Source organism: Prorops nasuta, unplaced genomic scaffold (assembly GCF_024137725.1).
Source record: "Prorops nasuta isolate Cenicafe-Biocafe unplaced genomic scaffold, Cenicafe_Pnas_1.2 PNAS00008, whole genome shotgun sequence".
NCBI lineage: Eukaryota > Metazoa > Arthropoda > Insecta > Hymenoptera > Bethylidae > Prorops > Prorops nasuta.
In genome coordinates, this window is record NW_027116805.1 from 5,386,224 (window position 1) to 5,398,407 (window position 12,184).

Below are 12,184 nucleotides of genomic sequence, written 5' to 3' on the forward strand. Positions count from 1 at the left end.
CAGTTCAAAATGATCAACATTTCCAAATGGTTCCATAAGAAATTTGTTACTAAAGTAGCGTTCGTTAGTTGGCTGGGAGTACTAACACGACTGATACAGTATGTATGTACTATGTACCGAATTTTTTTGGTGTAATTGTATACAGGGTCTTTTCCTAACGGCCGGAGTGCATGGGATTGTGTTATTTGACTATAGCATTGAAGCACTTACTATACATTAATATAATTAATAAAAGCGTAGATAGTTAAGTTTTAATGGTTACTTTAGTTTAATTGCTTCTATTATTTATTATAAATATCATTTTACTTAATTAATCTTGGTGACTTCGATTAATACTTAAATTAAACGGAAAATAGTAATTTGACTATAGTAGAAAGTACTATAGTCAAATAACACGAAATCTCCTATGTCCCGCCGTTAGGAAAAGACCCTGTATTAAATTTAATTTGTTGTTATCAGTCAGTATTCGCATTCGCAATCGCAATCAATAAATAAGCTCGGCAGGAAGCTGCAATAAATTTTGAAATATACTATACTCTATTACATACATCACAATACATCACTATCAGCGTATGTATATGTAGTACATACATACATATGTGGTATGTACATATACATATGTACTTGTGGGGTTACTGTACATTTTTTTAGGGACCCCCAGTTTTTCCACCTACATTATCATATGTATGTTAGATTTTATTTGTTTGGTAAAAATTACAAACTGTAGTAAATTCTATTAATTTTTAAAAAATTTTACCAAAGGATAAATTTACGAAAATGTTCACCAACCAATATGTAGAACTGACCAATAGTAGGCGAGTTCGGAACCGGCAGATTAAAAAACGTAGTGAGCGTAAATGAGATACAAATAAGACATTTTTCGCTTGTTTTTTAATTATATTTATGTCTACTGCGTCGCTTTATCTGCCAGTGCCATCAGCCCATCATCCTTACCAGTAAATAGTATATCACAAAATGTCTCATACAATTAGTTCAACAGTTTTAAAGAAAGAACAAGGGAGGAATAGCTTTGAAATTAGAATTTTATAGTTCTAAAAATTCTTCTTATATTCAAATAACCAGTATTGTAATTTATTTTAATTGTATTAATTTTTTCCTATATCAAAAGCAACATATTACTTTCAACATCAAATTACTTATAGATGGTAAAAATATTTATACAAACTATTTAATCGACTTATTTTATTGATTAATTGCTAGAATTTAAAAGACTTGTGTTTTTATCTAAATGAGTAATAATTCTTTGGATGATATTATATAAATTTAAATAAGTTTAGTTAATTGAACAATATAATATTGATGGATAGTTAATCAAATAATATATTTATATACATATAAAAACTTGTTTTATAAAACAGCAAAAAAGTCTAGATTCAAGATGCTACATTGCTCTTATAATTGCTAATTTATTCTGTACATTAAGTTAAGTTGGTGTCAAAATGACTTGTATTAGATAAGAGCTTCCTCTCATTAATATATGATAATTTATGTTTTAAGAATTTAGACTAATTGTTCCGGTATACTCCAAAACCTGAAAATTGCCAGCGTCTCTCCATATTAGCGCCAATACCAAATAATTCTTGTTTAAACACTTGTGGAAACCTTTGCATTAGAGCTTCTACTTCATTAGGCTTAATACCAGGCTCCATCTTTTGTAAATAAGACCATAAATAATCCACGCTAGCTCCAAATGGATGAATATGTAGGAATGTTGCGATTAATCCTAAAGACATAAGATTCAATACATAATATCGGATAGAGTGAAGGGTGTAGGAGGCAGAGTAGTATGGTGAAAGCCGTAATAAAGTTAAATATAAAAATATATTTGCTATCCTACCTATAAGTTTAGCGTCCTTCTGTGTAACTTGTATACAGCTAGAACTAAGTATCAATTGTTTTGGCATTCGTGGTTCTTCGTTTACATCGTCATCTTTATCCAGCGTTATGATTTCACTCTCTAAAGGGTCTTCTCTTTTTGTTGCGCTTAATTTCACTGTTAAATCGCGAATTTTTTGATCATCTTGAGCTTGTTGTTTTCTAGATTGCATCAACTGTTCTTGCATTCCTTTGAGAGTTTGCTGTAACATTTTCATCTGTTTTTCCTTTGCTTCTACGTCGGTTTTCGTTTCCGACTTCAACAAATCCACCTGAAACACATGTTTTTTATTTAAAATACAAGGTGCGTTTCTTTTGCATAACTTAATATTTCTAAAATTACTAATTTTTTGAGAAAATTTATTAGGCAAAAGTTATTTGACTTAACGGAATCCATCAGATCGGTATTATAGAATGAAACGTGGGTCAATAATATTACGTTATTCGACGAACAATGTCAAATTTTTTAGCATTTTAGTAATGTTACAAAGTGCGTTTTCTAGTAAGATATCAGACTTTCGAAAATAATGAAATATAAATCTTTTGTTACAAAAGCAAATTATTTAAACAATTTTTTATCTATTTTTAAAAATTTGACTATTTTATTAGAAATAACAGATCGCGATGCTGCTAAAAGTCTATAATATGTTTGAAATCAATCGTCAAATAACATTGTATCGTTGGTAGACATTTTCGGAACCGTCTTCTAATTTCGATATGAGGATACTCGTTAAGCTGGGCATTTACAATATTTGGATTTAAATTCACTTAGGCATACGTAGTTATCGCATGCACCATTTCAGTCTAATCTCATAGACTTGAGTGTGTATAGTTTCAATTAGAAATATTTCCTATACATTCGAATTAAACAATATATTCATAACAAGTTTTAGGCAGATCTTTGGATTAATTACACGAACATGTTATACAAAATAGGAGTTTCATTTAAAATGTCGAAGCTGACCTTTAAAATAACATTGAAAATATCTATCGAAAGAAAAAGTCCATGCTGCTTATCCGCCCGTTTAGTGAAATTATTTTTGTCTAAAAAAGTTTCTCATAAAATTATTAATTTTTGGAATATTGATGTAGGTGAAATTGGAAAATTAACAAATATGGAAATAACAAGGGATATTGGTTATTAACGCTTGCCTCATTTTTATATGCTTCTAGTTGACAGCGCAAGCTATCATTTTCCTCTTTAAGTGATTGCAGCCTTTCGGCGTCCTCGTTGGAGTTTGAATGACTTCGGTTCTTTTTTCTTTGCGGCTCTTCTTCGTTATCGGACACCTCCATTTCACCTTCACCCTCCATTAATGCCTCTTCCAACTGGACTGCTTTAATTTCCTGTTGTACAATCATGAGTAAGTGCTACATTATAAAAATCTTTGTTTTATATTAAAGCAACCAAAATTTAACTCTACACACAATTTGAAAGCATGCAAAATATGTTGCTCCATATACTTTTCAAAAATGGTAGCAAAGACCTAAAATTTGTTGCCAAAAATATTACATTGCTTGATAAATCATAAATTTTGCCATGTCTGCATTTCCATTTTTTCTTTATATTCATATAGAAAAATGAAGACTTCTGCAATTCAGAGACCGACCGTAGGACGATGAGCTCGTGTAATCTTCTAAATTTTAACAGTTACCTTCGAAATTTAATATCAAAACCACTCTGAATTACAGAATCGTCGATAAAAATAATACTAAAAAGAAAAGAGAAATAAAGACAGATTTTTTTTCATGTAACGTGTTGCTTAATTAAGTCCTTGTTGAAGATTGCATGTATTCGCGATATATTCCAATTTCTTATTACCTTTTTTTCCAACAGTTGTGGGAATGATTTTGTCTTTAATAAATTTACCTTTTAGTTCGCGAATTCCAGTATTAATTACAAATATCAAAAAGCGTGTGTCTGACCAGTTTGAAAATTTCTCGATTTGTGAGGGCTTTGAAGCACAAGTTTTCTGTAAAATACTTACCTGAATTTACAAAAATTTTGCAAAAGTTGCGTGCTTAATTACCATGCATTTTGCATAATAAAGAAGAAGCTATGTAGTTGTGACGATAAGGCTTGATCATTATAACTGTTGATTATCCAAAATTAAGGAGACAGAGAGCGTGTGTGAGAGAGATGGGGGGGGGGGGGGTAAAGAAAGATTGTAAGGAAAGAAAAATGAAAAGGAAAGGGCGGTGGGTGGGGGTGGAAGACAAGACAAGGTTGAAAAAAATAGAAAACAGACGCCACTTTCGCAGGCAGCGCTGAGATGCAAATACATACCGAGGATTGTTTCTTCCACATTTCAATATTCTTCCGTTGAGCCTTTGTGAAGTGATCCCACACCTTCTTGTGGCTGGCCGCAGTAAAGACGCGTTCGATTTGACTGACTGGGTACACGGATGTCGCATGTTGCATACAAAAAACACAACAAATCTTCTGTTGTATAGCCTCATTCATATTCTTTATACTGAGTTGGTCAACTATGCGTATTACGCCGCGTTTTTGGATTTTTCTCTATTAGTTACCGATATGCATTTGATTTTTCAATAAATCTCTACACATTTACTCTGCGTTAAAAGTTATTCTCAATTTTTTTCTTTAATTTTACAATTTTATCTTTCAATGCAAATGAACTGGGAAAAAGTTTCCACTGGCTATTTTCAATAGTTTAAACGATTTTGGGTGTCAAAACAGCTTAATATTTTGAATTAAAACTTCTGTTAATAGAATAGTACAATTAATTTTACACAAATTTTTAAAAACTTAATTTTCAACTAGAAAATATACATCCTTCCGTAAATAAGAATACTCAAAATTTTTTTACAAGAGTTTAATTTTACAAAAAATTATTGAATTATGAAGAATATACAGTTATTTTTTAGAATTTTGTATAAAACTACTTTATTCGTAACAAACTAACTCACGAGGAGGCATCTTTTTCGGAAATTTGTATGCATTATCGAATTAACATACTTTTTTATAAAAGCAATTTTTAGTTTAAACGAGTTATGAGAAAAAAAATTGTCTTTAATTTTTCAAAACAAACATTTGGAAACTTATTATTAATTATGACACACACATAATAATGATTTTTTAATTCAAAATGTAAGACTGTTTAAAAATGTTTTTGGAAAAGAAACACGCTTGTAAAAAAGGATGAGATTTTTTACTTCGCTTCATAGATCTGTCCAGATAGTGGCATCTGAGAAAAGGGCAAAGCTATTGAAAATGGCTATTGAAAAATTTCTTTTTGGTCCCTTACATTAAAAGATACATAGCCGACAGCTGAACAGAAAATGGCTTTCCCGACGAGATTGAAAAGAATTATGAGTTTAATTATATTATTTGTCAGCCTTGTATTTTTGTAACAACTTTGTGGTGGTGGTAAGGGAGGGGGGAAACTCGTTATAAGAGATAGCTTTCATCTATATCAAGCTCATCGTCTGGTATACAAATTTTAATTTCAGTTATGAGACAATTCTAACATATAGCTTACAGGCTTGAATAATTAAAAATGACAATCTGATCGTATTATTGCTGAGAATAAAATAAAATTAAACTGCAATATATATATGAAAATTGTCTATTTAGAATTGGCTCACATTATGAATCCGATCTCGATATGGTTTTTCTCCGATACAATATTCTTACGAGTAATACAATAATAATTGGAATATAGGCATTGTTTTATATGTAAGTATATTGTATCGGAGTAGATACATATCAAGAGCGCATCGAGATTGGATTCACAGTATGAATCGACGCTTAAATTCCTCCACCCTTTTACTTCTCAGTATTACTAAGCATGCATATGTCGAGTATCCACTAACGTCTCTATAAGATCGGGCTCTGCGATGAACCGCATTGGTTCCTTGAATAGTTAAAACCTAAAACCGAAAGACAGCATTCTTCACCCACCTTTTAGCTCTTGTCTATTCACTTTGAGCCGTCTACCGCGAGTCATCCATGATCGTGCATTGACCAATAGCCATGATGAACTCTTAATGATTTGTATAGTGAGAAAAATTAGCATAGACTTTTTTTTCTTTTTTGTTTTCTCAAGAAAAAAAAGAAAAAGAAGAACTGTCAACGTTTGTTATTATTAATATTTCCAGAATAGAGAAAAAATGTTTTTAAAATCCACTAGCTTTTTCCAAATGAAAAATAATCTTGAAGAAACTATTGGACTTAAAAGATATCCATACTTATGTTATAGATATTTCTTTAAATTCTTCTTCCTTACAAGGTGGCAGTTTTGTAATTTAGTAACTGCAATGGTGTAAATGATGTAAGTAACATCCGAAGAGTTTTCACAAAATGAGAACAGAAATACTGAGGCCCATTGTAATAGTTTAGACTTACCAGAAAAAGTGAAAATATGTGGGTATGCTTTTGTATCGTAAAGAAATATACGATAGTACAGCTAAATAAAATTACTGAATAATATTAAAACATACATTGTATTAAGAGTCCCAACATTCTTCCCTTCATTAGATCTTTAGCTTTCTGCAGCTCCTCCTCATAGGCCGCTTTCTCTGTCAGTAATCGACGAACGTGAGAATTGGTTGATTGAATCATCGAATAGAAGGTATTGGCGTTCCTCTTTGTGCAGTCACCTCGTTCTAACCATGTGACAACGACCTAAGTTTACAATTAAAAAAAAACTGGTATATTACAGTTCAGAAGAAAATGAAATAAGAAAGAAAAGAGCTAAATGGAACTAAGTGATTAATGATAGAGAAAAGCAGAATGAGAAAGATTTGAAAAATGCTGTTTTCTGTTCCATTTTCAGTAATTCATTTCAAAACTGTAGAGGGTAGTCTAAAGATAAGAGTTAACTACCTGAACAGCTTTCATAAACGTATCATCTTGCTTAATTTTTTCACAAATATTGGATGCTTCGTGCTCGGTGTAATGTATAACCGGAGGAGGACTGGACGGAGGTCTCTGCCTTTCTTTCTCTACTCGCTCTCTATGACGTTGTTCTCTTTGTAATTGGCGTTGTCGGCATTCCCATTCATATTGATCGTCCCTAGCCTGATAAATGAATTACTTTCAGCATCACTTTGCATTTTATATGCATATATTAGATTTTTTATTTAAAATTTATTTAATATAGAAACAATTTTTAACCTGAGCAAAGTCTACGTGCAGCCTACCGGTATTAGCGGAATCTCCGCTAGATCCAATCCTTACCCTATAGCCAGATAAATAAATAGCTGAATCAACGCTAGTTTCCAAGACAAACCGTATATGACAGAAATTTTTTTTTGACAAACGAAGAGTAGTAATTTCTCCACATTTTTCAAAGATTTCTTGTATAATAGATTCTGTGATATTTTCTGGGAGTCCTAAATAGAATGATTGTTATTTTATGTCTAATTATTTGATAATGATTAATAATAATACATATGTATGTACATAGGAGGAACTTACCACCAACAAAAATAGTTCTACAACCAGGTGGTCTCTCCCTAGTGGTTGGTGGTGGTGCATTGGGATTTGGTGGAAATAAAGTACAACTTTTACAATGTATTATTTCCTTGGTCCCTTGAGGATTTGTTGATTGAGGAGGTAAAGCACCTCCCAACAATTGAGCAGCAGTGTCAGTCATTATTTGTTCATGACCCAGCATTTGAGCACCCATCATATTTCCTTCATGGGGCAACATACCCATTCCCATTGGGCCATATCCATGGGTATGTCCTATATGAGCACCTAATGTCATGTCTCCCATCATAGATCCCATTGGCCCCATTGGACCCATTCCAACCATAGAATATCCAACACCCATACTCCATACTCCACTTGTGGTCTCCATTTGAGGACCTATTCCAGATGTACCACTTGAGCTTTGGGACGCAACCTCTGTGCCATTAGAGTTATTATGACCACTGCTACTGCAACTCACAGAGTTAGAGTTAACTCTTTCCTCAGCAATGCGTTCATCACGTCTGTCTCTCTCATTTCTCTCATCTCTTCTATCCCTGTCTCTCTCCCTTCTGTCACTCCTGTCTCCTCTTGACCTTAGATTGTAAAAAAATAAAAATATTTGTTTAATTCAACAAACAAATTTATAAAACCTTTAGCCTTACCTCCTACAGTTCTCACGGTTTTCTCTACCTTCCCTATTTTCTCTGTCTCTTCTGTTTTCATTTTTATCACTTCTTCTTTCGTTTGTATCATCGCAAGTTTCTCTCACAATTGGAGGCTGATTTTTATTAGTACTAAATTCTAATGGAGAATCATTCATCCCAGGTAATGGAATTGGAGGTGGCAAAGGAGGAAACCCCTGACTAGTTAGTTCCATAAAACCTTGAGGTCCAGGGATAGGGCCTAATGGACCCATAGGACCCATACCTTATAATTGAAAATATTTTCTTAAATTAATTTATGACCTCCTTTTTCTCATTTACAATTAGTAAATTAATGTACGTATATGTATATATGAAAAATGACAGAACTTCAATTAGATACTAATTTATAGAATAAATACGTGTTTAAAGGAAACATACTCATTGGTGGCATAGCAGCAGTCGGAACTCCGGGAAAGTTATAAGCCATTTTTTGATGTTCGATGCTTTAATTAATGTAAACTGTCAAACTTTGTGTAAGAAATTCGATGCATCGCATTGTACGAAACAGGAAATCAGCCAAATTGGCAGCAATATCTGTAAAATAGTGATAAGTACGTTTCAACTTGCGAAAAAACTGATTAATGTTGTTCAGCTCGTCAGTTCTTCTATTTGCTCCGTACAGGGCGTTTGGTTCAACACAATAATGTTGAGGTGTGTTGAGGTAAGAAGATGGGAGGGGTGGGACTGGTGGGAGTAAGAATACTAAGAATTGCATTGCATATATGTACATACAATCAGCGCTATCTACGGCCGTGTTCCGTTATTGACTGTGAGTACTAGTAATCTATAGTTTGCGTGACATAAACTATAGATTTTCAGTACTCACAGTCAATAACGGAACACGGCCTACATATCTTCACTTTTGGCCTTGCTCATGTGCGTTCTAAACACTCCCAACCCAACCATCTCCCAATCCCAACACATACGGGAGGTTCTCTAACAGCGGCATACTATAGGAGATTAGTGTTAGTTGACTATAGCGCTCAGGATGATTGTATCTGAGAAGTGAGAGCGCTGATTGATCAATATCATGTAGTACCAACATGAAATGGTCCGTTACCAATAGATGAATACGAAAAATGAGACCCATCCGCCATTTTGGAGTAGAGAAGTGTTTACACTTTACATGCTAGTTGTAGAAGAAAGAGGTGTGAAATGGAAAAATGTCAAATAGTGAGGTTACTAAAGTAAAAATGGAAAATAATGAATGGAAAGTTCGAATATTCTTACTTTCCATTCATTATTTTCCATTTTTACTTTAGTAACCTCACTATTTGACATTTTTCCATTTCACACCTCTTTCTTCTACAACTAGCATGTACTAAACACTTCTCTACTCCAAAATGGCGAATGGGTCTCATTTTTCGTATTCATCTATTGGTAACGGACCATTTCATGTTGGCACTACATGATATTGACCAATCAGCGCTCTCAGATACCATCATCCTGAGCGCTATAATCAACTAACACGAATCTCCTATAGAGACCGTGCACACCAACACAATGATAGCGAAATGTCAATGTATAACTGTATACGTATAAATAAATTACACTCAAAAACTGCGAAAATTGACCGATAGTTTGCGCTGATAGTATGCATATACACCAATATACATTCTTATCTCACTGTCATTGTGTTGGTGTCCACGGTCTCTATATATAAGCAACGACTATGAATACCGGCCATAGGCTATACGTTCGTTTAACTGCCAGTACTGAAAACCTATATTTTACGTGACATACATTGTAGAGTTTAAGTACTCGCAGGGCGTTTTCCAATTAACGCAAAAATCGACAGACATAAATGGTATATTATCAGTTACGCCAATTATATAGTGCTGGTAAATTGCTAATAACTCTCCCCGAATATCGCGCGACGCAGCTTAGCAATTTGCAAATGATAGCTTAGCAAACATTAACTAAAACTTATCAAGAGAATAAACGGGTATAAGCCCATCTCTAAGCACAAGGAAGATATAAAATATTAAATAAAGCGATTTTAACTAATTTCGTACATTTTTAGTCAAACAATTGGTTAAATCATCACATTTCCAATACTTGATTTCAAATTTTAATTAGGATCTAAATTATAAATATAATTACACGATAAGCTTTGTATTTTTTTGTAATATTTTTTTTTTTGCTGTACTGATGTTAAGGCTTATATGGTTTAATCAGATTTCCTGAAAATGATTTCACATGTTGTGCTCCACGAACTTCTTTCTCCAATAAAGGAAGCTTAGTTATATGAAAATCTTCGTATAAATCTGCAATCTTAAACAGAGAAACATGCATGTATAGACCATAAATTCAAGACTTTACAAAACTCAATCATCTTTTGGAAATATATGTTTTTAAGGAAATTAAAACTTGTCATTGAAAGTTCTAATATATTAGAGAGAGAATGATTGATTTTTTTATAATAAAGCCACAAATATCATTATTGATAATATTAATTCTATAGTGGGAGTAGGAAAATCTCAGAAAAATAAACATTTTCACAAATGAAATTGAATTTTGAGGCATCAGCAGATATAAAATTCATCACTTAATATTCCCTAGAGCATAGATTTTTATCCCTCCTGGATGTGTAATAGAAAAGAATTTTGAAAAGGTCTTTATACAAAAATTATTATATCTTAGAGTTGTTGAGATAAACCCTGTATACTACATAATAAAATAAATTGTTCAGTCATATATTTACTGTTTTTTAAACATATTAATATAGATAGTTTTAATTACCTGAGATAAATACTTCTCCTGAATCTTATGTCTTGCTTGGCAAAGTCTACAAGGAACATCCCCCTCTTTTAAAAATAAAAGTTGATTTACTACTATATTATGGGTATCAATGCCATATTTTGTCAGTTCTTGTACCAATCTTTCAGTTTCATAAAGTGACAAGAATTCTGCTATGCATACACACACAAATGTGGTTTGTTCTGGATTTTTAAATTGTTCATTAAGTTGACGAATTACTGCCAAAATTTCTTCCATTTTACTGGAAAATGTGTCAACATTAAAGTCTGACATTCCAAGTAATGAGCTAATCTGTCAAATAAATTACAAGATACAAATTACTTATAGTTAATTCCATATGATATAAGTTAATAATATTTATCTTACTTGTGAAATAAATGGACCAATTTTCATCCTAATGCGCATAAGTTTACCCAATCCTTTTTCAACAACTTGTGGAAAAGATAATAGTCTTAAGGTATGTCCAGTTGGAGCAGTATCAAAAACCACAACAGAAAAATTCATTCCTTTTACCAATCTGAAATATTATATATAATCAGTCATTATTAAATAGATGTATAAATAAATTTTTTGGTAGATATTTCTACTTCATAACTTCTGCGTAGCTCATTGCTTCATCAATACCAGGAAATGCACCAGCAATTTCTTGCATTAAATTTCTGCTCAAACGCATAGCTTCTCCTTCAGAAACTAAATTAATAAGATATTTTTCATTAATTTTGTCAATAGCACAAATTGATAAAAAAAATAAACCTATAAGTTTCAGATACCTCCTTCAGTCTCAAAATATTCTTCAGGTAGCTCTGTAAGACCTACATTAGGGTCAATCTCCATGGCAAACAAATTATCAAAACCTTTTACTTTTGTAGGAATTTTACTAAACTTTTGATCAAATGCATCAGATATATTATGTGCAGGATCTGTAGATATAATTAACACATTTTCTCTCACTTTAGACAGTTGAACAGCCAAAGAGCAACTAGATTTTTGACGAAATATTTTTAAATAATTAAAATGTTAGCATTTAAGTAAAAACACTATGTTATAATTATTAACATAAAGGTTAACTATACCTGCAAGTGGTTTTACCAACTCCACCTTTACCACCGACAAAAATCCAACGTAGTGTTTGTTGTTCAATAACATTTTTAAGAGAAGGTTCATATTCTTCTAATTTCTCTGAATTTATATTGATATTCATCGTGTAAAAGTTAAATGTAGAAAAATCAAACACGTCATATCAATGTATCAAAGTTGAAAGTACTGTATGGTACTGTATGTAGGAATTTAGGAGGGAGGGAGGATGAATAACGAATCGACTCAGTCGGCAAGTCACGGTTTTCAGTTTCGCGCAGTCAGTCAGTATTCGTACTTTTCGCAGTCG

The 12,184-nt window shown here is 32.5% G+C and overlaps 2 protein-coding genes across 2 annotated transcripts; both read right to left on the reverse strand.

Moving 5' to 3' along the window:
* Nucleotides 1-478: 478 nt before the first annotated feature.
* Nucleotides 479-8,554, reverse strand: LOC136775666 (ecto-NOX disulfide-thiol exchanger 2). The gene is made up of 10 exons (XM_066730642.1): nucleotides 8,419-8,554; nucleotides 7,999-8,263; nucleotides 7,340-7,929; nucleotides 7,037-7,254; nucleotides 6,746-6,940; nucleotides 6,361-6,544; nucleotides 4,184-4,290; nucleotides 3,049-3,243; nucleotides 1,859-2,168; nucleotides 479-1,744 (listed from the first exon to the last, which is right to left on the reverse strand). Exons 1-10 carry the CDS (start codon nucleotides 8,465-8,467, stop codon nucleotides 1,527-1,529), a joined length of 2,331 nt encoding a protein of 776 aa, XP_066586739.1. The 5' UTR covers nucleotides 8,468-8,554; the 3' UTR covers nucleotides 479-1,526.
* Nucleotides 8,555-10,037: 1,483 nt separating this feature from the next.
* On the reverse strand, nucleotides 10,038-12,131 carry LOC136775603 (ATPase ASNA1 homolog). The gene is made up of 6 exons (XM_066730528.1): nucleotides 11,874-12,131; nucleotides 11,571-11,779; nucleotides 11,388-11,490; nucleotides 11,167-11,317; nucleotides 10,783-11,091; nucleotides 10,038-10,314 (listed from the first exon to the last, which is right to left on the reverse strand). Exons 1-6 carry the CDS (start codon nucleotides 11,999-12,001, stop codon nucleotides 10,195-10,197), a joined length of 1,020 nt encoding a protein of 339 aa, XP_066586625.1. The 5' UTR covers nucleotides 12,002-12,131; the 3' UTR covers nucleotides 10,038-10,194.
* Between the last annotated feature and the right edge of the window lie 53 nt (nucleotides 12,132-12,184).

Coding starts and splice junctions, on each gene's coding strand:
- LOC136775666 (XM_066730642.1), bottom strand. CDS start 8,467: ATGGCTTATAACTTTCCCGGAGTTCCGACTGCTGCTATGCCACCAATG. Junction 8,264..8,418: donor TGCTGCTATGCCACCAATGA/GTATGTTTCCTT, acceptor TTCAATTATAAG/GTATGGGTCCTATGGGTCCA. Junction 1,745..1,858: donor GAAGGACGCTAAACTTATAG/GTAGGATAGCAA, acceptor TTATGTCTTTAG/GATTAATCGCAACATTCCTA.
- LOC136775603 (XM_066730528.1), bottom strand. CDS start 12,001: ATGAATATCAATATAAATTCAGAGAAATTAGAAGAATATGAACCTTCT. Junction 11,491..11,570: donor ATATTTTGAGACTGAAGGAG/GTATCTGAAACT, acceptor TTATTAATTTAG/TTTCTGAAGGAGAAGCTATG. Junction 11,092..11,166: donor TTGGTCCATTTATTTCACAA/GTAAGATAAATA, acceptor TTTATTTGACAG/ATTAGCTCATTACTTGGAAT.